General features: G+C 39.6%; 2 protein-coding genes across 2 annotated transcripts in view; one reads left to right on the top strand and one right to left on the bottom strand.

The window, feature by feature from the left end:
- Window positions 1-10057, bottom strand: part of arhgef49 (Rho guanine nucleotide exchange factor 49) — a 60695-nt gene extending 50638 nt beyond the window's left edge. Inside the window, exon 1 of the mRNA XM_023404500.2 lies at window positions 9804-10057. The gene's annotated coding sequence lies outside the window, so the exon portion shown is untranslated. The remainder of the gene's footprint in view (window positions 1-9803) is intronic.
- A 4479-nt stretch (window positions 10058-14536) lies between these two features.
- On the top strand, window positions 14537-19980 carry eaf2 (ELL associated factor 2). Its single transcript, XM_023404498.2, has 6 exons — window positions 14537-14733; window positions 15163-15257; window positions 16112-16248; window positions 16677-16861; window positions 16995-17231; window positions 18032-19980. Exons 1-6 carry the CDS (start codon window positions 14631-14633, stop codon window positions 18073-18075), a joined length of 801 nt encoding a protein of 266 aa, XP_023260266.1. The 5' UTR covers window positions 14537-14630; the 3' UTR covers window positions 18076-19980.
- The last annotated feature ends 1502 nt before the right edge of the window (window positions 19981-21482 follow it).

The raw sequence follows: 21482 nt of genomic DNA on the forward strand, positions 1-21482 counted from the left end.
TTTGATCACTCAGTCAGTCAGCAACATTCGCAAAATTGTGGTTCATCCAAAAAAGACAAGATCAGTAAAGGATATTTTCATCTGGATTTAAAGGGCCCAACAGTTCTTGTTCCTGCTGCAAGAAAATGTTGATCACTGCTTCTAAAAGGATCCAATCAAGTCCAGTTTTCTGAAGCCTGAAATTACACATTTGTCTCAGAGGGCTTTACAGTACTCTACATATGATTCTTCCTTACACACATCTTTAAACCCTTAAACCCCACAGCATCTTGTGGTAATAGAGCAGCACTGTTTCTATTTCAGCACTTCATGGCGGAGAGACACAGAGGGAGAGACAGGAAGAGGAGGGAGGATGTACAGACCAGTAGTTTAATCCAGTTTTTACCAACCAAATTGCTAAAGGCAAAGCAGTTACACTGGAAGTCAGTGCAGGGACTTCAGCCTCTTGAACCAGTCTGTTTCCCTCAGGACGCTGCTGATCAACTAACCAACCTTTTTGCCGCTTTCAGGATAATCCCTCCTCCTGGTAAAAAGGTGCTCTGACCTGAATCCTAATGGTCCGGTGGAAGGTTTTGAAGGTAAACAAATGCAGAACACACACACACACACACACACAAACACAACAAGCAGAGGCCGTCTTCAAGCTGTCAGGTGGAGCAGCGCAGAGGTTTTCAGTCTCATTAACATTCTGCATCTGGCTTCACATCACACACAAACACACACACACACACACACACACACACACACACACACACACAAGCACACATCTCCTCTGAGAGAGAGAAATATATTTTGCCAATGCCTATTCTGTACGGACTGGAAACCCTGAGAGAACAATACCTCACTGTGTGCAGCGAACGTTTCTTGCTCTTTAAGAAAAACACTCACAGGCAAAAATCCACTCAGTCATAATTCCATTTTTGCTATTTTTTTATATTGTGGAACAGAAACTAATGGTTAATTACTGCAGGGGTAGCCACTGGGATCTGGTGAGTGATTCTTGTTGTCAGAGGAGATTAAAAAAAAAATCACTACAGTCTGAATCTGTTACAGTTTCATAGCTGAGAGCAGTGAGACAGAGATAGCATCATATCAGGTGATAACGTAGAACTGCAGAGGAAGAAGAAGAAGAAGAGCTGGGTGAAACTCTAACTGAACCTGTCACAGTATGAGATCTTCAGTGCTTTATAAAATATATTCTTCAATGGATTTTACTGTTATAAAACCGCTCATATGGCATCATGGTGATACCTGAATCCGAAGTTTAAAAAATGATGGTCATTTTATCTGCTGTGGTTGTTTTATGTCTCAGTGTGGTTACGTAATGCCCTGAGGTTTTGGTTCATCTGAGCAAATTCCATCAACCACATTGAATTGTTAAAAAACAAGGACAGAATCTAAAAGAGAAATCACGTTTTTAAACTTGTTAAAATTTCCATATGATGTTTTTTATATAACACAAAATATATCGTGAGTGAAATAAGCAGTCAGCGCTATGACTGCGTAGTTCCACCTTGGAACTGCAGTGAACCAATGACAGTCTCATAAAAACGGATTCAGACAGCCAGGGATTCATACGCCATGTAACCTAAGAAACCAATCCCGACAAGGGGCGGGGCAAAACAAACCCGAAACCTCGTCAGTACAGAGAATGAGAGTTTGAAATTGGCAACACCGCCGCTGCCGTTCTGATACGTCTCCTAGTCAACGATTTGGGTGCACAACAAACTCCTCACTCCTCGACAAAGTCGTGAGTCTGGGTCTGACTGAGGCTGAGTCGCTCCGATGTTTCCTCCACTACCCATCTTGATACGCTCTGCTCTTTCACCTGTCAACCTGGGGCCTATCACCTGAGGGGTGAATGTAAAACAGAGATAACAAAAATAAAACTCCTGACCGCTTCAATGGGGGAAAGACAGAATCTGTTTTTTCTTTCTAATGTAAAGTGACCGTTCTCTACTTTCTCTTCACTGTTGCCTTGAAGAAGAATCAGACAGACATGCGTCATGTGGAATTAGTGGTGGGAGATACAGGTGAAATCTTTCATATGGAATCTGACATTGCAGGAACAGATAGATCTTTACCAATTTAGTGAATTAAATATCTGACAAATCAAGGTGCTTCATCACATTGATATGAAAAAAATTATAAATTCATCATTGCCATAAAGCAGCACTGCTCACAATGTGCAAAACATTCTCTAATTTACAGTATAAACTGTTCAGTAACATCTCTTCCAGTTGACAAATTTCTGTTCTCTTATGACATCTATTGTCTTATCACCCAAGCCTAGTGTGAAACTGTTCACTTCAAACTATCTCCTCCACTTCAGCACCCATCTCTGTGCATCTCTACTGCAGCAACAATGACATAATCCCTCTCTGGCTTCCCACCATTGCAATATATGATCAATCTGGCGACACCTTTTGAATCCTTGTCTCCACAGTTCTTAGTAAAAAAAAAAAGAAAAAAGAAAATTGCCCCTGCCCCACTTGAGATGGATAAAATAGAAAACGATAGGTTTAACACAAGTGTTAATGGGGAGTCTGCACACTTTATCTCCAGCTGAGCCTCGTTTTTTCCTCTTCAGTGGGTAAAAAGAAAGAAGCAATGAACAGAACTCGTACAAATGAAACTTTGGACAGAGTGGAACAGACAGGAACATTAGAGCGTGGAGCGTAGAGAGAGAAAAGGAGAAAAAGAGGTGGGGAAGATGAGAGCCAGGTTACAAATGGTTGTTAGGAATGAAGGTTGGGTGGAGTGAGAACAGCTTGAGCTCTGCCTGCACCTTTACTCATGGTTACACTTGATGATGGGTGGAGAGGTCACACATTGAGGGAGCCTTCACTCTGCCACAGGCTGTCAGCGAGGTCGCGCTTTGAGAAAAATGACTGCTCTGACAGGAAGCTGCTGCTGATGGCTGAGGTAACGTTAAAGGCTTTTGTCTGACTTATTAGAAACGCCTTATGCTTCACACGCAAGAACTGCAACGCCAGATTTCCAGGTGATGCTAGAGTTAAGAGGGATGTAGGAAGCAGCAAAGACTATTATCATTATTAGACTGAAAAAGCTCTTTCATGGTGATGTATAAAGGCAATATGAAACAATCTATGCTATAAAAGAATAGGTTCAATTAAAGAAACAGAAACATGATGCATTTCTGAAAATTGTACTTTTTTTTGGTTTGTTTTCTTCTTCTGGTTTGTGAAAATGATTAAACAGTTTACACTGTACTTTAAACTGGCTTTTCTATTTACCATCGATTACGACACACAGTTGCAGGTTCTGTACTATTATATGCTAATACTACCAGGCTAATAAACCTGAATAGATTATGCAGGCTAATCCAGATAATATTATTATGGGATGAGGGCTGCATTAGAGAAGGAACACGCAGACGTCTCTCATGCAGACATTAGAAATGAATGAACAGCAAGTAAACCACAGCAAATGACACGTCTCTCATGTAAATTACTGAATATATTAGGTTTTGGAAAACCAAATGCCGCAGAGAACACAGCAAATAACTTCTACAGAATGGAAATGATCAGGGTGTGCAGCTTCAATCAGGTTTCTCAGCATTTCTATAGCCTCAATTTTAAGTATTTACATTCATTTACTGTATTTATGTACGTTTGTTAGCCTTTCTTGTTTGTTGCCCTTACAAGGAGGTTGTGAAATTCATGTTTTCATATGTGAAATTAGATATTTTATATGTGAACTATCTGTGCCGGTATATGACTTCTTCACAAGCGAAATGTTGTTTGGTCCGTGAATCTATCACATGTGAAGTGGTGATAAACGTGTGAAACATGTGTCACGAACATCACATTTTCTGTGAGTACAACACAATAAAACGTCGTAAAGATTCTTAAATACAATGAACTAATGGATTGCAAATGTAAATGCATTAAATCATAATGCTCCTCAGAGTGACATTATTTGTATTGTATTATCGAATTTATTACTAATGCATGAAGGTCGAAGCAGTATTTCCCAAGTGTCGCTGGTCAGGAGGAGTTCATCTCACCTACTTAACACAATGTTTAGCAGTTTAATCCATTGAACAATTCAATGTATCTAATTAGAAGATATTACAATTTGGCTGTAAAACCCTAATTAGTAACTAAAGCTCTCAAATAAATGGGGTAAAAAGAACAATGTTTGCCTCTAAAGTGCAGTCGAGGTATAAAGTAGCAGACAACGGGAGTAATGAAGTATAAGTACCAAAAATTGAAATTGTATTTAAGTAGTTTGAGTTTGAGTTTCCACGGCTGAGCACAGCCCAGCTTTACAGTAGACTGAACCCAAACATACCCAAGCAGGCTTGACAGCAATATTATGATTTAATTCTAATAAGCACAGTCTGGGGTTGCTGAGAGTGTGTTGTTTATCTCACAGAAACATGAAATTCCAAACTCATTATATCAACCAAATCTCTGCTCGCTCTCTCTGCATATCAAGGCGAGGAGAATCAACCCCCAAGGTTGAGAAGCTCACGGATAGTATCAGAGTCTGATACACTGTCAGTGTCCTTCACAGCACTGCTGCATGTGTGTGTGTGTGTGTGTGTGTGTGTGTGTGTGTGTGTGTGTGTGTGTGTGTTTATTTGAAGAGCCCTCACAGCCGACCGGCCTCGTCAGACTGACGGAGCATGGATGCTAAACGCTTGTATTAGCATTTTATCAAGCGACCTTCCTGCTCTCCAGTCTGTCTCGTAAAAAAACTGATTTCTCTTTCACCCCCGCCCTCGCTTTCCCTCAGTGAAGACACAGCAAGTCGCTCTACATGACCCAAACTGTTCAGATCACTCTCACAATATTAACCGCGTCTCCAAGACTGTGCGGCCATATTTTGATGGTGTGCACATGCAGCATAAAAGGGTATAATTAACTGTTTCACCTCCAGCAGCAGCGTTTCTCGATGGTCTCTCTGAAGCAGTTTAATGTTGCCACAGCTGCCTGGTTCTTAATTACTCCACTGGTAATTAGTGGTTGTCCACAACTGGGATAGGGACTTTAGACTGTCATCCACCCACAATGCCCTTTGTTGATTGTGTTTTCTGGTAAAATGGGGAGGATGGGTGACACACACACTCACACACGCGCACGCACACGCACACACACACACACACACACCGTCAGGCATGCTGCCTTCATGTGGCTGTGCATGCAGCTGTGACTGATGTTCTAACAGGACACGAGGGGATGAGTTACAGTTTATCCTGCAGGCAGGACACGAGAACAAAGGAGGTTCTCAGGGGACAACAGAGTTCAGTGTGCGAGCTTTGACGATGTTTGGCTGCCTGAAACACACTCCCATTGTCATATATTTGACCATTTTTGCCTCAAATTCCAAAACAAGATGACTTCAACAGCCTCGATATCAGAGATGTCTTCTCCAGTGCATTATCTGGGCCAGATTTTTCTTTTCTTTTTTTTTTTTTATGAAGGTATAATCACTGCGCTCTTTAATCAAGGTGGCATTCCTCTCATCAAGGCTGAGTGTCTTCTGGCTGAGGTCAACAGCAAAGAAGAGGGTACATCTGTCTAGACTCTGTTCTGCTTTTTACTATTTTAAAAATGTTATATAACCGACTCAAGCCAAGCCATGAGATTTGCACCTCAGAAGACTCAAGTCAACAAAAGCTGCTGGAACCGGTTATACTGCGCATGATAGGGCTGGGTGATACGGTTGTAATCAGCGTACCTGCTTATCCAGTGGAAGGTCACGGGTTCTGAAGCCTATCCGACCGTAAAATGGGTGAGAATCAGGCTACAACCAGGACAGATCGCCAGTCTATCGTAGGGCTGACACAGACAATCACTCACACTCAGATTCACTCAGAAGTAACCACTGCACTTCCATCGTGGTTGAAAATATTATCAAAATGTAATCGATGTTGAGCGTGAGCTTTTTTTTCTCCAGACGGAGCTAACCCAGTTATCATTATGTAACCGCAGTTCCATACTTCGGTCACGTAGTGACAACAAGACTGTGAGATGCAGTTGAAAGCTCCAGAAATAAAGTAGGAGATATTTCTCTGGTATTACAATATATATCACAATATGGCAAATGTATTTTAACACATGTGAAATAACCAAACGTTTATTCAATGAACTATGGCCCAGTGTGAAACTTGAAATCACTAATTTGGACATCTGATCGTCACAATATGATGTCACTCTTGCTTTGATTTATCAGCTTAAAGACACTCAACTCAAAATGCAAGTGTGTGTTTTATGATCAGTTTGTTGGACAGTGCCAAGCAAGCACATAAGCTACATTATTAATATCAATTAGCACAAGCATTGAAATCCATGCAATCCATACAACAGTAATCATATTTCAAATATACAATGTAGTTATGTAAACCACTTTAATTTTCTAGACACTCGTGTCCGGTGCAAAAAGCAGCTCATAACATACAACCTGAGTCCTTTAATGACCACAGTAATGACTATTACTGTGCAGCTTAGTAATTGGAAGTCAATGGACTAAAAAAACACCTGAACTCTGCCAATAAGTTAATGGAAGGTAATTATACTCTGTCCAGTCAAGCTGATCTTGCTCCAAAACAAAACCAGTACGTTACTATGCCTGTCTCAAGTGTATACATTAGCACTGGAGGGCCCCGGGGCCCTTAGTATACCTCTCATGCATTTCTGCTGGCTTAGCCTGACAGATCGACCTGTCTCGTTAAATCTAGTCCTATTGACTCTGTGTTTAACTGGCTGTGTGTGTGTGTGTGTGTGTGTGTGTGCGTGTGTGTGTGCGTGTAGCTTGCAGGAAGCTATAAGAGTCTGCAGGTCCACTAGCTTGACCTTTTATCACATCACCTCACTGATTAAATCCATGTTGAGCTCAGGTAGGGAGCGACACAGCAACACTGTGAAGGGAAATCTATGATGTTCTACGATGCGCCGTCTCTCACTCAGTTAAACATTAGTCCGTCACGCTCACAGAAAAAGTGAAAGACAAAGGCGCTGAGAGCGAGTTGATTTTAAATTTGCAAACATATTTCTGCAAACACTTCTACTACAGAACTCATCAGAGCTGTAGTTTGGATTTTAGATTTTTTTTTTTCCTTCAGCTTCCCCGTGATGTTTAAAGTCTACTTCACTCCACATTACAGGGAATATAATTCTACATTACCCTGGTGAGGGAATAATGGACCTAAACTTAATTTAATTCAATTTTTTATTTCATTATTACAAAATAATTTTATGTCATTTTTTGTATGTTTAATTAAATTGTAGTCAAATTTTATTTAAAAAATATGAAAATGAGTGTAGTTCATGTGTATTGGTAAAATGTAAACTCCTCCTCAGCAGCAGGCTGCATCAACTGCTCTTAAGTTTCAACTTAGCCTAGTTACATAAGTGTTTACAAAGGGGAGATTAATGCATCACAATACATGCATGCATTACATGGGGATTAGTTGTTTGTAACTGTATACACCTACTTACTCTCAAAGTGAACCAGCTGACAAAGCTAGTGTGTATTAGCTTGCTAATACACAACCCATTTAGAGTGAAGGCATTTCTTCAGTTTTAATAGTGCGGCCCACTGCAGTGCAGTCACTTGTTTGAAAAGAGCTTCGAAGAACTTGGGAAGGATTTTACAGACAAATGGGTTTATGAAGAGCTGACGCAGCCCATCCAGGTTAAAACTAAAACTCCCGGGAACAATACAGACGACAATCACAGCTCTACAGGCCTGTGACCAACACCCCAAATATCCCCGATAATTGTGTGTAGTAGTTGTACACAAATCCATCAGTTCATTTAAATTCACCAGCACACAAGAACGGGCCTTGGTTTAACTCCTCCACACATGATGGAGAAGAAAATGGAAAAGACACTTACAATTAGAGTTTCCTAGCAAAACTAATCCAACACTCAAGAATTTGATTCTTCTTAATGAGCCAATCATTTCTGCTTAAAACCAGACACATCAAACATTATGCAAGCGAAGCACTAATACGTGTCCTGTGTCTTCGAGAGAGCACCCGTGACAATTTAAATGGTTTTCCAGTCATGTGACTAGTCAGTCATCTTAGGAAAAAGAAAACCACTCCAACTAAGTCGGTTTCCATCAACTATTCATGTGCAGCAAGCCTGAGGTCCATTATACAGTATTTTCCATTCCTACGAAAACAAAAAAATTGCTGCTAGCGCAAATAACACAGTTTTACTGTATTCATTAACATTATCTGATTGCAGTCTGGAAATCAGCCAGCTTTCCCATCAGCCCTAGAGGCATTTCCAGTCATGGCTTGGATGCATCTGCTTTCTGAGGCCTGAAATGTTGCACTAGAGGACTCCCAGGAGCATCCAAGAGACTGCAGGAACTCCCCCAGGGAAATAAGGAGTAACTGCACTGTCTTACTATTTCATTTACTAAATGGGATCACACAGAGGGAACAGAACATGAAGACTAATACAGTCATCTTTCTAATGCTGCGTGGTGTTAGACTCTCCCATCTTGGGTATAAATCATATGTACAGACAGAAATCCCCTCAGCTGGGTTTCCCTCAGAAGATTCTTACACCATGGTTATACTCCTCCATGTGAGTGTATAGGACTGCCTCACACTGAGGACAGTGTTCAGGCTGTCGGGACAATTCCCAAAGGTGGTGAGAGTTCAGCCTCGCAGCTGTTTCCTTCCTTTGATTCAGGTAATGATGTTAAGTTCTTGAGTGCAGGAGTCAGACCATCATTCGTGATGCAGCCTGAGCTTTGCACCACAGAAACCAATTAAGACCAGTTCTAAATTGAATTAGTAAATTATTTGATTAGTTGATCAAAATAAATTTAATAAAGTGAGATTTGGATAATGTAAATCCTTTATAAATATTAAATTACCAAATATTTGCTGGTCAGAGTTTCCCAAATGAGGCAATTTGCTTTTCACAATTTAATATCACTACGGATTTACTTTTCTTTTTTTACCTCCTCTAGCTGTTCTAGAGCTTTCAGTTATATCACACGATGACTCAGTAGATGGAGTGTGGAACTGTAAATGTTCAAATTTGCATTTTCTCAGCACTTTAAAGGTTAAAGGACTTCTCGTCTCTATTGGCTCAAAAGTTGAGACTGAAAGTTGGTCCTTGAGCTTCAAAAACAGTTGTTGACTAAATAAATGCATACAATATTTAGTATTTCATTATTTATCATATAATAGTAGAACATATCTATGTAATATATGATCTTCTATGGCCAATATATCTCAATACCAGACAAAATAAGAACTTTGAAGACACCACTTTGGGTTCCCTTAGGATGTGATGAGCATTTTTGTCTTTAATTAGATTAAATGTTTAATCAATTCTATAAGGGAATTTAAATGAATTACATTATATATTTTTTTTTTAAATAGTTAAATGATACGATATTTGCAGCTCCAATTAAAAACACACAAATTCGCAGCTTCTTCTCAGTTATTCAAACAACAGGAGCTGTGGCAGGTTGCAGAGTGATAACACAGGCTACAACTATATCGTCAAAAACGGTGGAAATCTTAAAGGAAAGTCGCCTATAACAGACTTACATGTAGCCCATGTCTAAGGGCTGCTATGGTAATTTGGGGGGGACAACATTAAGCACATTAGAGTCCGTGTAAAACAGCAGAGGACAACAAACACGCACAAGTCCCGGCAGGAACACTTCAGGTGAATTGCAGCATTGACTGTGAAGCAGAAATACTGGCTGCATCAATCAGGCGTCAGTCACTTACCCGCCCTTTTGATTTTAGAGCAAAAACATCATTTGAGTCATTCGCTCCTGTGTAGGCTACTCACTCAGGGTCACTCTCGGGGCGCCTCCGCCTCCATCACATCACAGAGAAGAAGTCCCGTTTCTGTCTGGATTCTGGATCCAGATCAGATCAGATCGCAGGTTGAACCCCGGCAGCTCCTCAGTGAAGGATGTGAATTGAGTTACAGACCGGGATCCGTGCAGGCTGCACCGGAACGGCGCTGCCATGAAATCACGATTTGGTCGGTCATTTATTTACCGCCCGCCCTCCCCTCGTGCTGCTCTGAGGGGGTTTATTTTACCGGAGGATCTCGGATACACGACCTCGTTCCTTTGCGGGTTTCTCCTTGGGAACTGTGCTGCCTTCGGGTCCTGCTCGTAAATTCAAATTCAACGCTCACAGTTTTAAATGATGGAATACGTCTTTCCTTCTTCACATTTTAATCTTGATAATAACGGAGAACCGGTTTGATTTAAATGCTAAGAAATAAATACAGAAATAAATAAAGTTAAAATAAAATTTACTTTTGATTAGCAAAGCAAAAAATGATATTTGAAATGTTTTACTCAGGTTGTATAACTCCTATCACAAAACGTTATACGAATGAACTGAGAATTAGGGTTATTGTGGCCCTGACATAGGGTTAGGGTTAGGGTTGTTTGAAAACAAAAGGCTCAGAGCCATTACAATAGAGAAGATGAACTCCCTGGCTGATGTTATAAAACCAAAAAGTAATGCATAGGAAAAAAACGTTACATGATATTTTGACTTATACCAACTCCATATACCAGATCTTAGATCATAAAGGATTGTGTTTAAATACATTTGCAGCAAAATGTTCAGACCCAGAAACATAGGAAATAGCACTTATGATGTTATAGGTGTGTAATTTTGAGAAGTGTGTATATAGAAGGGAATACACATACTGAATGGACACTGCTGGTGTTTTGTAGTGACAGGTAAATTTGGGTGGGGGAGTGACTGGTAGGGATCTGTACATTTTTAGCCCTTGGTGGGTCGTTGATGTTGTGACTGATATTTCCGACAGCAAGTGAAGACAGCACTAGCCATAGGACCAACGCTCTCACTCTGCTCCTGATTGGTCTAGATGAAAAAAGCTGGCTGTGGCCACTCTCAGCCCATATGTCCCCCGCCCCCCCCATCCCACCCCCCAAAGACTCAAAAGGCAGAGAGGCCAGATCATGGTGGTGTTTGCTCTCTATCATTCAGTTTGAGTCAAACCTGAACCTGATGTGTCCTGAGACTTGATTTACACTGAAAATACTCGTCCGGATTAGTAACATATTATTTGTGACATTGTAATAATGATTGTAACAAGAATACCTGACACTATTTAATGCAATGTAATGTATAATTCAACACTCAACACATCATACCTTTGTGAAAGAGATCATTTTTAAAAGGAGCTGATTTTACTCTACTAGTCTCAAGGCTGATATTTGTGGTGTTGTATTGTACTGCATTACTCTGTAAGGTAATAATAAAGACAGAAAACTAAATATTCAACATTTGAATTGACTGCGGTCTAATACACCATTACCACGAAATACAACCTCAACATTTTAAACTGCAGAGGTGAAGCCAGATTGAAGTCACAAAAACGAGGACTTGAGTTACTTGAGCCTTGAAAGTAGAAATAGTCAAGTCTCAAATTCTCAAGAATAGGCAAAAGAAAACTGCGAGGGACCTGAAACTTACTATGAGGTTTAGATTTGACTTGAGATTAATATTAAAACATGTGAATTGTCTTGGAGTTGCCCCAAAAGACTCAATAACAGATGACTGTATAAAGTTATACATTGCACACCACTGTATATCACATAGTAAATGTGCAATCATAAAAAAGCACAATATCTTTGGCTCGCTCCTATTATTTAATAAACTAGAGTATAATGTTAAATTGTAATTAAAATCTCATTATCAAGAGAGATGGCCAAGAAAGCAGCAAAAACATCATTGTTCCAGCAATTTAAACAACACAAACAACAGAAAGACGTTAATAACAGTTAATAATCATAAATAACATTCAGTTAAGATCATTATGATAAGTGGTTCTAAACTGTATTCAAATTTTTTAAAAAGCAATAAATCAAAAGTAAAGGCTTCGAGTGTTATTTCATCATATTCCAATATGTTCACAATTTTTTCTGTTATAAACAATATTCAGATTCCCATATGAACACTGAAGCTGTTTTTTCTTCCTCCTGTTCAAGAGATTTCTTCCTGATGCGCTCTCAGTGGAAGTGATGGGGAATACAGATAGGCAGGGATTCAGATCACTCATTCAGAAAAAGGACTGTGGATTCTCTCCCCCAGTCGTGCATTAGGAGGCATCGCCGACTAACGTTTGAAGTCAGACTTGAACATTTCTGAATCCACCTCTCTAAAATTGACTTGAATTCACAGACAGTAGTTACCTCTGACAATATCAAATCCTTCTGCACATTATCTCAGGAGGATGGGGCGGGGTATTTAAGTTTTGTTGTTGTTTTTTTCCACCAAAATTATTCTTGACAAAAGTTGCGTAACTACATGCATTCATGAGAGCAGTCCACAATAATCAAATAAAGACTATGCAGTATGCACTCTGGAGTCTGTGCTTTTATATAAATTCACACACTAGAAATGTAAAAACTTCAGCCTTGCAAGCTGCTTAGTCTACTTTGGCAGAGTATGTACTTTTCCCCTGCAGACCGGCGCTATCATCTCTGTCACCGCTGCTACTGGATCACAACCGGGGGACTCTCAAATGTAGTGCGACCACAGTATTGTGAATTTGTGGATAGTTGCTTGGAAACAGTAAACCTTACCTCCCACGATCCAAGGGCAACCCCCGCAGTAACTGATACCACAAGAGGACATCCAGTGTTTACCTCCATCCATGGAAACAGACCCCTGCTGGTTTCTTTTCATATGGGATATAGACACAGTGAAACAGGATTCTGGTCCTTTTGCAATCCATCTTAGTCATTTCTCAATCACAGCACCAGCCATTTTAAAATGGGATTCTAATCACACACATAAAAAAAAAGGAATTGAATGCCCAAAATAATTTGGGCTTGATTATTTAACCAAAATCTTTATACTCTGAGTTTTCTTGCAGCTGATGAACTTTACTCTGATTCTTCCTGTGTAAGATAGAGGTCAAAGGTTACAGAGCTGGCTTACTAAGAGCCCCTCGGTCGGTTCAATACCACTCTTTACTCTCTGTTGTTTTCTTTCCTATTTCAGATTATTCCCAGCGTCTCCCAGACCATTTTTCTCCCATCCCGACCACTGCACTTCCTGTCCACCTGCACACATGCACATGCCCACCATCCCTTCATGTGGCGCAGGAGGTAGGAGGAACATGTTGTGGAACTGGTGATTATACACTCGTGTAATCTCATCATTCCACTTGTTTTCGGATGTTGATCCTTTAATGTTTGAAGGCAGCAGAGCATATGGTCTCTGTAAAGTGTGGACAGGACAGGAATTTAAGGCTTAGGAATCATTAACCGTTTAAAGAAAGGAAAAGAGATTATTGTCGCTGCCACAGGGCTCATTGAGCTCAGAGCCCCTGCAGCCTGCGGGACTTGAAACTGCAAGTCAGTAGGTGTTACTGCAGCAGTTCATTAGTCTCTCATTGCCAGATCTTCAGGACCTCCACAGTGTGTTTAGGCTGTTCCAGCTAATTTGGTAATTAGGTTCACAGCTCAGCCCAGTGATGCTGCTAATTTAGTGTAAAAGGTAGTTTGTCACTGTTGGTGCCTGTGGGTTGAGATACTAATATTTGCTCTAGACACTGATATTCATTTTTAATTTATTCTTTTTGATTATTTATAAAGTAATATGTTCAAGGGGTTAACACTAAGTTTTAACACAAGCACCAATAAAAAGACAGAATGCATGAAATAAAAGTATAAAGTATAAATACAAATAAAAAAAGCAAATACAGAAAAGTATCTGTTTTTTTGCATAAGTTTCTGTGCAAAAAACAAACTAATTAAGTTTTTACACACAAAGCTCTCCTGATACATTGACAGTAAACTCAGAAGTTTCTTTGGGTTTGACTGACCTGGTCTGATGAAGCCAAGATTGAACTGTTTTTCAGTTGCTTCAATTCTAAGCATCATGTGTAGAGAAAACCAGACATGATGCTTCTTCTTCCTAGACACAGGATCTGTGGAGCTCAGCCAGAGTGACCATGAGGTTCTTGTTTACCTCTCTTACCATGGTCCATTTCCCCTGAATACTCGGTTTGACCGTGCTGCTAGCTCTAGTTGTTCTAAACTTCTTCCATTTAAGAATTATTAAGGCCACTGTGCTCTTGGGAGCCTTCAATGCAGCAGACACGTTTCTGTAGCCTTCTACAGATTTGTGCTTTGAAACAATCCGGTCTCTGAGCTCTGCAGACAGTTCCTTCTACCTCATGGCTTGGATTTTGCTCTGATATGTATTGTCAGCTGTGAGACCTTATATAGACAGGTGTGTGCCTTTCCAAATTTTCATTGAAAATTGAATATTCATTGAATTTACCACAGATGGACAGTCAAATAAATATATGTATGTTTTTGAATACAATTCTATTATAAAAACACAGTGAATGAGTGTGATAACATTAAAAAGAGACAATTATTAAAAGAAAGTACTAAGAAACCATGTGACATTTGCCCTGAAGCTGCCCTGTCATTACAAAATCTTGATTGACAGACGCTGAACCAATCAGACAAGAGACAGTCCGCTTGACCAATCATAACGTAGAGGAGGCGGGACTTCATGGTACCAATGAGGTGGTCAGTACTCTGCCGTACATGGTTATCGAATAAAACAGAACAGCAGAAAGTTTAAAGCTCATGAAAGTCTCAGAATGAATGGGACAGCTTACTCCAACTTTGACAATCAAGAACATGTCCTGAAACTGGGAGAGACGTTTGAGAAACACTCCAAAAGTGCCTACCATACAGTGCGATGTAAGTGGGATTTTGAGTCAGTTGGCTGGCTGGCTTTTACAGAAGCTAACCGTAGCATGCTAGTTAGCTTCTTAGCTAAATATCCGAAGGCAGCTGTTTAGCCGCGTCGTCAGTCCGTTTCTATCCGACTGCTGTTGGCACCTTTTAGTAAGATGACAGTTTTCTATGTTTATATTGTCTTCATAAGTTGGTTTACTCTCAACTATTACATCACATTGATACCCCAGCTGTCAAAATGTTAGCTAATGTTAGCATCACGTCAATCTGTACAGTTCCGCTATCTAGTGGTACCGGTAGGCAATTGCAGCACCAATCGCAGCTGTTTGTGTAATATTTACAAATATGTCAGCAATACTGTGGTTAATATTGAGTGTATGTTTTTTTTTTTTTTAATAATATGTTTCATTGTCTTGTTTTCTTTTCTTGCAGATGACTTCAAACCAGCCTCCATTGATACAACATGTGAAGGGGACCTTGAAGTGGGCAAAGGAGAGCAAGTCACTATTACTTTACCCAATTTAGAGGTAGTGTTTGATGCTACAAAGCTTTTCGCCACCATCAATATATGTTGATGTTTGGTTATTGCTGTTTTAACCTCCTAAAATTACTAACATGTCAGTTCTATTATTTCCTCAGACAATCAGAAACCAAGCAGTGCTATCTAGAGCTGTAATGATTAGTTGATTGACAGAAAATCAAAGGCAATGACTTTGATAATTGAATAATCACAACAAAGTTTTTTTTAAGGTAATGTCAATGTAAAAAAGTGCCAAAAAATTAGCTGGCAACAGTTTCTCATATGTGAGTATTTGCTAATTTCCCACTGATCTCTGACAGTAAAATCAAAATATTTGGGTTTTTGATTGTTGCTCAGACAAATTAAGCATTTTGACTTTTCTTAACTTGGGGTTTCAGGGAATAATGATGGGATGGGATGTACATTAAAGAGCAGTAGTTGCAATAGTGTCAGTGTCAATACTGTCCAATACTACTCCCAGAAAAGCAGAGGTCCCAAAAGCAAATCCAAACTTAAAGGAGCCGATACTTCCTAGCAGCCCCTCCCTCACCACACCTGCCATAACCCCATCACAGTTCATCGCAAAGGGCTGTGAAGCTGACCATGAGGCCAAACAAGAAATTATATAAATGAATGAATAAAAAGGAGGTGGGTGAAGGAGTAGGGAGAGTAGATCAGTAATAAATAAAATAACACATATGGTAAAATAGAATAAAATTAAAAAACAAACAACAAAACTGTTTTCAGACTTCATTTTTGGTGACTGGTGAAAAGTCTCTGGGGGAGAGGAGACTCAGACTCATGAATGCTGTATTTCAAAATCCTGGCTACAGCCCTGCCTGTGTTGCTTCTGTTTTTTAGGGTTCAAGTGCTCCAGTAACGGTCTTCAAGGGATCCAAGAGGCCGTACATGAAAGAGTGCATCCTCATTGTGAACCATGATACAGGAGAGTACAGACTGGAAAAACTCAACAGCAACATAGCTGTGAAGAAGACCAGGTGGGTAGAAAAAACTGCTCACAAATTAGATTACTACTGCTCTTTTTTTTTTCAATTCCATATTCCCTCAACAAATTTTTACCATCGTTAGTTTTGTGTGGAGTGTGTGTTGACGTTTTCATTTACCAAACCAGAGTGAAAGTCAAACAGAAAAACAGTTCTTAAGCTTGCCTGAGGGGGGAAAAGTCAACATACTGAAAAAGATAAAACGGGCAGCAATAAAACGGCCTAATGAATGAGAGTTACTGAGGCTGGATTAGTCCATGTAATCTTGTCATGCCCTCCCTAATATATTCACATTAAGGGAGTTGATAGAGACATGCATTGGTTCACATTTTATTTTGCATAAAATTTGTTTTAAACCTGTGCACCATTTTAATAGAAACATTTTACATATTTTTATTTGTGCTGTGCGTGTGTATTCCCAGGGCTGAGGGCAGCAGCAAAATCCATTCTCGCCTGGAGCAACAGACCAGTCGCCTCAGCCAGCAGATGAGGAGTAACAACAACAGCAGCAGCAGCAGCAGCAGCAACAAGACCTCAGCCAGCTCCAAGAGTTCTCCTCCCAAAGAGAAGACATCTCCGGCATCGCCCATGGATGACATTGAGAGAGGTAACATGGTGTCAGGCACAATGTCTTCATCTGTACTGATAATCAGTCAACTTAGTGTGCACTGTTTTCTATAAATGGGGATAATTATCCCACATTTATTCATCCTTGTTTGTGCTCACGCCACTGTGTGCAGAGCTGATGGCAGAGGCCCAGATCATGGACCAGCTGAGCAGCAGCGACAGCTCCTCAGACTCCAACAGCTCCTCGTCCTCCAGCAGTGATGACAGCTCCAGCAGCAGCGACTCTGAAGATGAACGGACTTCTGCGCCGCCACCGCCGGCCCCGGCCCCGGCCCCATCCAACCACAGCATGCCTATCATCAACACCAGCAGTCGCCACCAGGAGAGTGGAGGACTCATGAACACACTCAGTGAGTAGCCATCTTAGCTCCATCTGAGTATGTAAGAGAGCTTATCTTCTTCATGTTTTCCATACTTTCTTATCTTTACATAAGGTTGATACCAGCCACTTGTTCCTAAGTCAAAAATGAGCCAGGAGTTTACAGTTTCAGCACAACTATGAAAGCAGCAGCAACTCAGCTTCACTCTTACTCAACCAGTCACTCTACAAAACATGTTTAAAGATATTAAACAGAGGTTAATATGACATGAAATTTGAAGGTTGTTGCCCTCTACACCAACAAAGTTGTTACGGTATTTCCTCATGATCATTTTAGGTTCAAATGAAATATGTTAAAGTGAGTGAAATTAGTCCAGAGACATGATGTGGTTGGTATAAAAGAAGCATTGAATTATAAGGAACTTATCTGTCCTTTATAATCTGCGTCACATTGATCGTCATATACTTTATAATTATCAATGGAATTTTGATTTGTAATCAGGCATTTAACACACAAAAGAACAGAAATACACTGACAAACAAAACAGTAAAAATCTACAGTCAAATGCCTTAAAATAAAAAAATACAAATATTAGAATGTAAAAATACATATTATGAATAAAAAAATGCATATATATATATATATATTTATACATTATGTCTGACATTGTGAACATTATTTATATCATTGAGGTTTAGGTAATGAATAAGCGATAAAAGTTTCCTAAAACAAACAAAACTGTACAATAACACACAAACCAGTAAAGTGAGACAAAGATATAAAAGATTTTTGTAGATACATGTCTGGAACCAGTGTTTCTTGTGTTGCAGAGAATGACCTCCAGCTGAGTGAATCAGGCAGTGAAAGTGACTGAGCGAAATGAGGACGACTGCCTACCTGTGGACAGCGGGAGGATTTCAGGAAAGGGTAAAGGAACCAGGCACAGACCTGTTACTCAGTGTCTTGCTTCCTTTAATGTTGGACTGTCATCTCTACATATCCACAATTCTGCTAGCAAAAATATAATTTGTTGCTTCTCTGCCAACAAACTTCAAATTTTATTTTCTGATTTATGGCTTCATGATGTGTATTTTTTGTATGTTAAGATTGTATGTGAAAGAGATGCCTTAGTTCAGAGAGACGTGATGCGGTTGGTGAAAGAGAAGCAGTAAACTATGCATAATGTTTCATCTCAGTGGATGCAGATGTGCGGTTAAACTGGCCTAGCATATCAGAGGCAGAATGGCAGCAATGTTCGTGTTGTGTTGATGGAAGTCTCTGGCCACCAATCAGTCATCTTAAACCATCACTGGAGTTTCTGTATTTCAGCTTATAGCAATATTAGAAACCTTTTATTGTGCCTAGGTCAGATGCTGGTTAATAGCTTTAGTTAATTTTTAATAGTCTCAGCTTTTTGACCGGAGACATTAAACTGTCATAACAGAAATGAATTTGTTTTTTTTAGGATGAGCCAAACTGATATGACAGAGTCCTTTGCTTTTTTGTAAAGTTAGCTGTAGTGCCTTTTGCTTTGGAATACTGAAACCCAGCTGCAGGACAACCATTTTTTTCTTTCATTTAAAGCTGCATTAATTAAAATGAAAATTATTATTAGGAGTAGTAGTATTAATATTAGTATTATTGTGGCCACTTTGCAGGAAGTGGAACAAGCTGAAAACCTAACATTGATAAATTATGACTGTAGAAATTTGTAATTGCAAAAGTGGAGCAAACAGTTGCTTATTTACACGTCCAGAAGTCACAAGTCAACATTAGCATTCATTTGTAGTTGTGTTTCTTGCGACCTTAACAATAGATGCCCCAGAATCACTTTCCTATGAGCTCTCTTTTGGTCTTCACCAATCCCTTAGAAATATATCTGGGTCTGTAGCTTCTACATGCTCCATTATGTTCACCAGAGAGTAGCTAACTCTGTCAGCTGTTTGACACCAAGCAGGCTGTGTACAGTGAGTCCATGAAAGCTTTTTGACAGAAAACAGTTGCCTGCTGTGACTGGAAACGGGGTTAATGAGAGCAGAGTGTGTTGCCCAGAAAACCAAAAACAACGAGCTGAAAATGGGCGAATGCTCTGTAGAGCTCAAGGTGAAAGGCTGGTATCTCTAGCTTCATAACTACAGGACAACCCTTTTTTGAATTTGACCTAGTCATTTTATTCACTGTTCATATAAAAATACTGATTAATGCAGCTGTAAGAACTAAGATCTCTCTGATATTTGAGTATATAAGTGGGTCTGATTTATGGCGAAGTAGTGCACTTGTGATCAGTTAGGGTCATGCTTTGTAGCTTTAAACCTGCAATACTTGAATCTAATTATTTATATTTCAAAATATACTCGACCAATGATGAATTGCTTAATATATTTTATATATATTTTAATAGCCAAGCAATTGGAAGTACAAGTTAGTATGGACTATACTGCGAAACAAGCCAGATGCTTTGATACTGCACCCCAATGTGAGTCTTACAGAACTTCATGTGCCTTCTGTTATTTACCTTTGCCAGTTATAACATGTGTACTCTTGTTTTGTCATGAGCCCCATATCACTGCTGAGTTGTCTCGGCACACAGGAAGCTGCTGTTTATGTTGCAGCATGTCTTTGGCATCCCAGCTGATACAGTGAGAGAGAGAGAAATGATGTCTTTGAATATGAGAAGTCAATACTCTGTGTAGCCTTAAGGAGAGCGGTGGCCTCTGAGCATCATTTGTAAACAATTTGAGAGTAATTTCTTTGTAGAAGAATAAAGATTTTAATTGTTTTTCAGCTTTTGTGTCAGTTTTTATTTGATTATTCCAGATATCGCAAGTGAATTTTAAGATTGTTTAACATCTTTCAAATGATTGATTGGATACATTTTTGTTTGTGTTAAAATTTAACAAACCGGACCCTGGTGAAAATTGCAGGTGCTAAAGTGAGAAATTTTCAATTTCTACACATAAAACCTGCTCCCATCTGTTGTCACGGTGACCGAGGTCTCCTCAGGTTATAGCCGGATATCTTGGGCATCATCTTCCTTCCTTTTTCATATCAACTGTTTGTTCACTGAGTTGTTTTGTGACTTTATTGACAAGAGAAGCAACAGCGCCTGAGTTTTGATTTACTGAGCTGTAAAGAAATTTTTAAAAATCTATACAAATGCTGCATCACATTTGTGAAGCTTATAAAGTCGTGTTTTTGTCAAGGCCATGTGAGGAAGGTGTTGAGTCGACCTTGATAAACTCTGAGACTGCAGTACACATTTTAAGGCACTGTATGGTTCCTATAACGTAGGGTCAGGGTATTGCTGAGGGGTCACAAGGTAAATCTGAAGGGCTGTGGGATGATTAACATGATAAAAGAAGTGTTAACTATTTTCTGACATTTTGGTACTCTGTTTTTTCCCGAACCTCTCTAAAAATGATTATAATAGAATTATCTGAATAGAGGAAATATGTCTTTGTTTTGTTTCAAGGCATCACAAGCCAAAAAGGCGTGTTGCACTGGGAGAAGAGTTACTAATGTTATGTTACCCAACACTCTCATGCACACACTGATCTGCCTTGTATGATTGCTCACAAACAGGAAGGACTGGTGATGTGACTCTTCCTGGATGACACCAGCTGAGTGGTTTTGTAAACAAGTATTTAACACCACAAAGAGTCTCACATTGTGCAGACAACGTATGAAAACTATAATTAGCCATAATTAAGTTACAACCCAATTATGATGTTAGGTTGTATAGATTTTCCCTCTCTTGAGGAAAAGTGGTAGTCGCCCTCTGGTGGCAGCAAGAGGCTTGAACGCACCATTTAGAAATGTATACATTTATATAAAATAATCATTCATTGATCCTTTGGGGAAAATTCAATATTCATTTATAATTTATTATATTTATTTGCCTGTGTTCAGAAAGTCCAAGACATGAGGCACAAAAATAACGCCATATAAAAATAGGTTAAAAATTCTTCTTGTAACTTCAATGTCACATACTGTGTGGGAACTTTGAGCACCAGGTCTGTCACCAGTTTCCTGCGTTACACTTACACGGAAATTGACAAAAGCACTTCTTTCACAGTGGTTTTGTGTTACCTCACCACTAATGTCATTTGTTCAGATTTTAATCGGTCTTTTTTTTTTTTCTTCTTCTTCTTCTTCTAGTAAATTCAAAGCCTCTGACGCTGTCGGACTTACATCCGGTACCGAGCAGGTGATTACTTGGTGCACACAGCATAAAAAGCCTGGTGGAAGTTTCAGAGTGTTTTGGCCGCGGACTGTTCTCAG

This window comes from Seriola lalandi, unplaced genomic scaffold, assembly GCF_002814215.2.
Source record: "Seriola lalandi dorsalis isolate HSWRI2012SDOR001 ecotype SW California unplaced genomic scaffold, Sedor1 jcf7180002054245, whole genome shotgun sequence".
Taxonomy (NCBI): Eukaryota; Metazoa; Chordata; class Actinopteri; order Carangiformes; family Carangidae; genus Seriola; species Seriola lalandi.

Bases quoted from the DNA above. Each gene is read 5' to 3' on its own strand.
- eaf2 (XM_023404498.2), top strand. From the start codon at position 14,631: ATGAATGGGACAGCTTACTCCAACTTTGACAATCAAGAACATGTCCTG. The intron at 14,734-15,162 runs GTAAGTGGGATT...CTTTTCTTGCAG, and splicing joins TGCCTACCATACAGTGCGAT to ATGACTTCAAACCAGCCTCC. The intron at 16,862-16,994 runs GTAACATGGTGT...CACTGTGTGCAG, and splicing joins CATGGATGACATTGAGAGAG to AGCTGATGGCAGAGGCCCAG.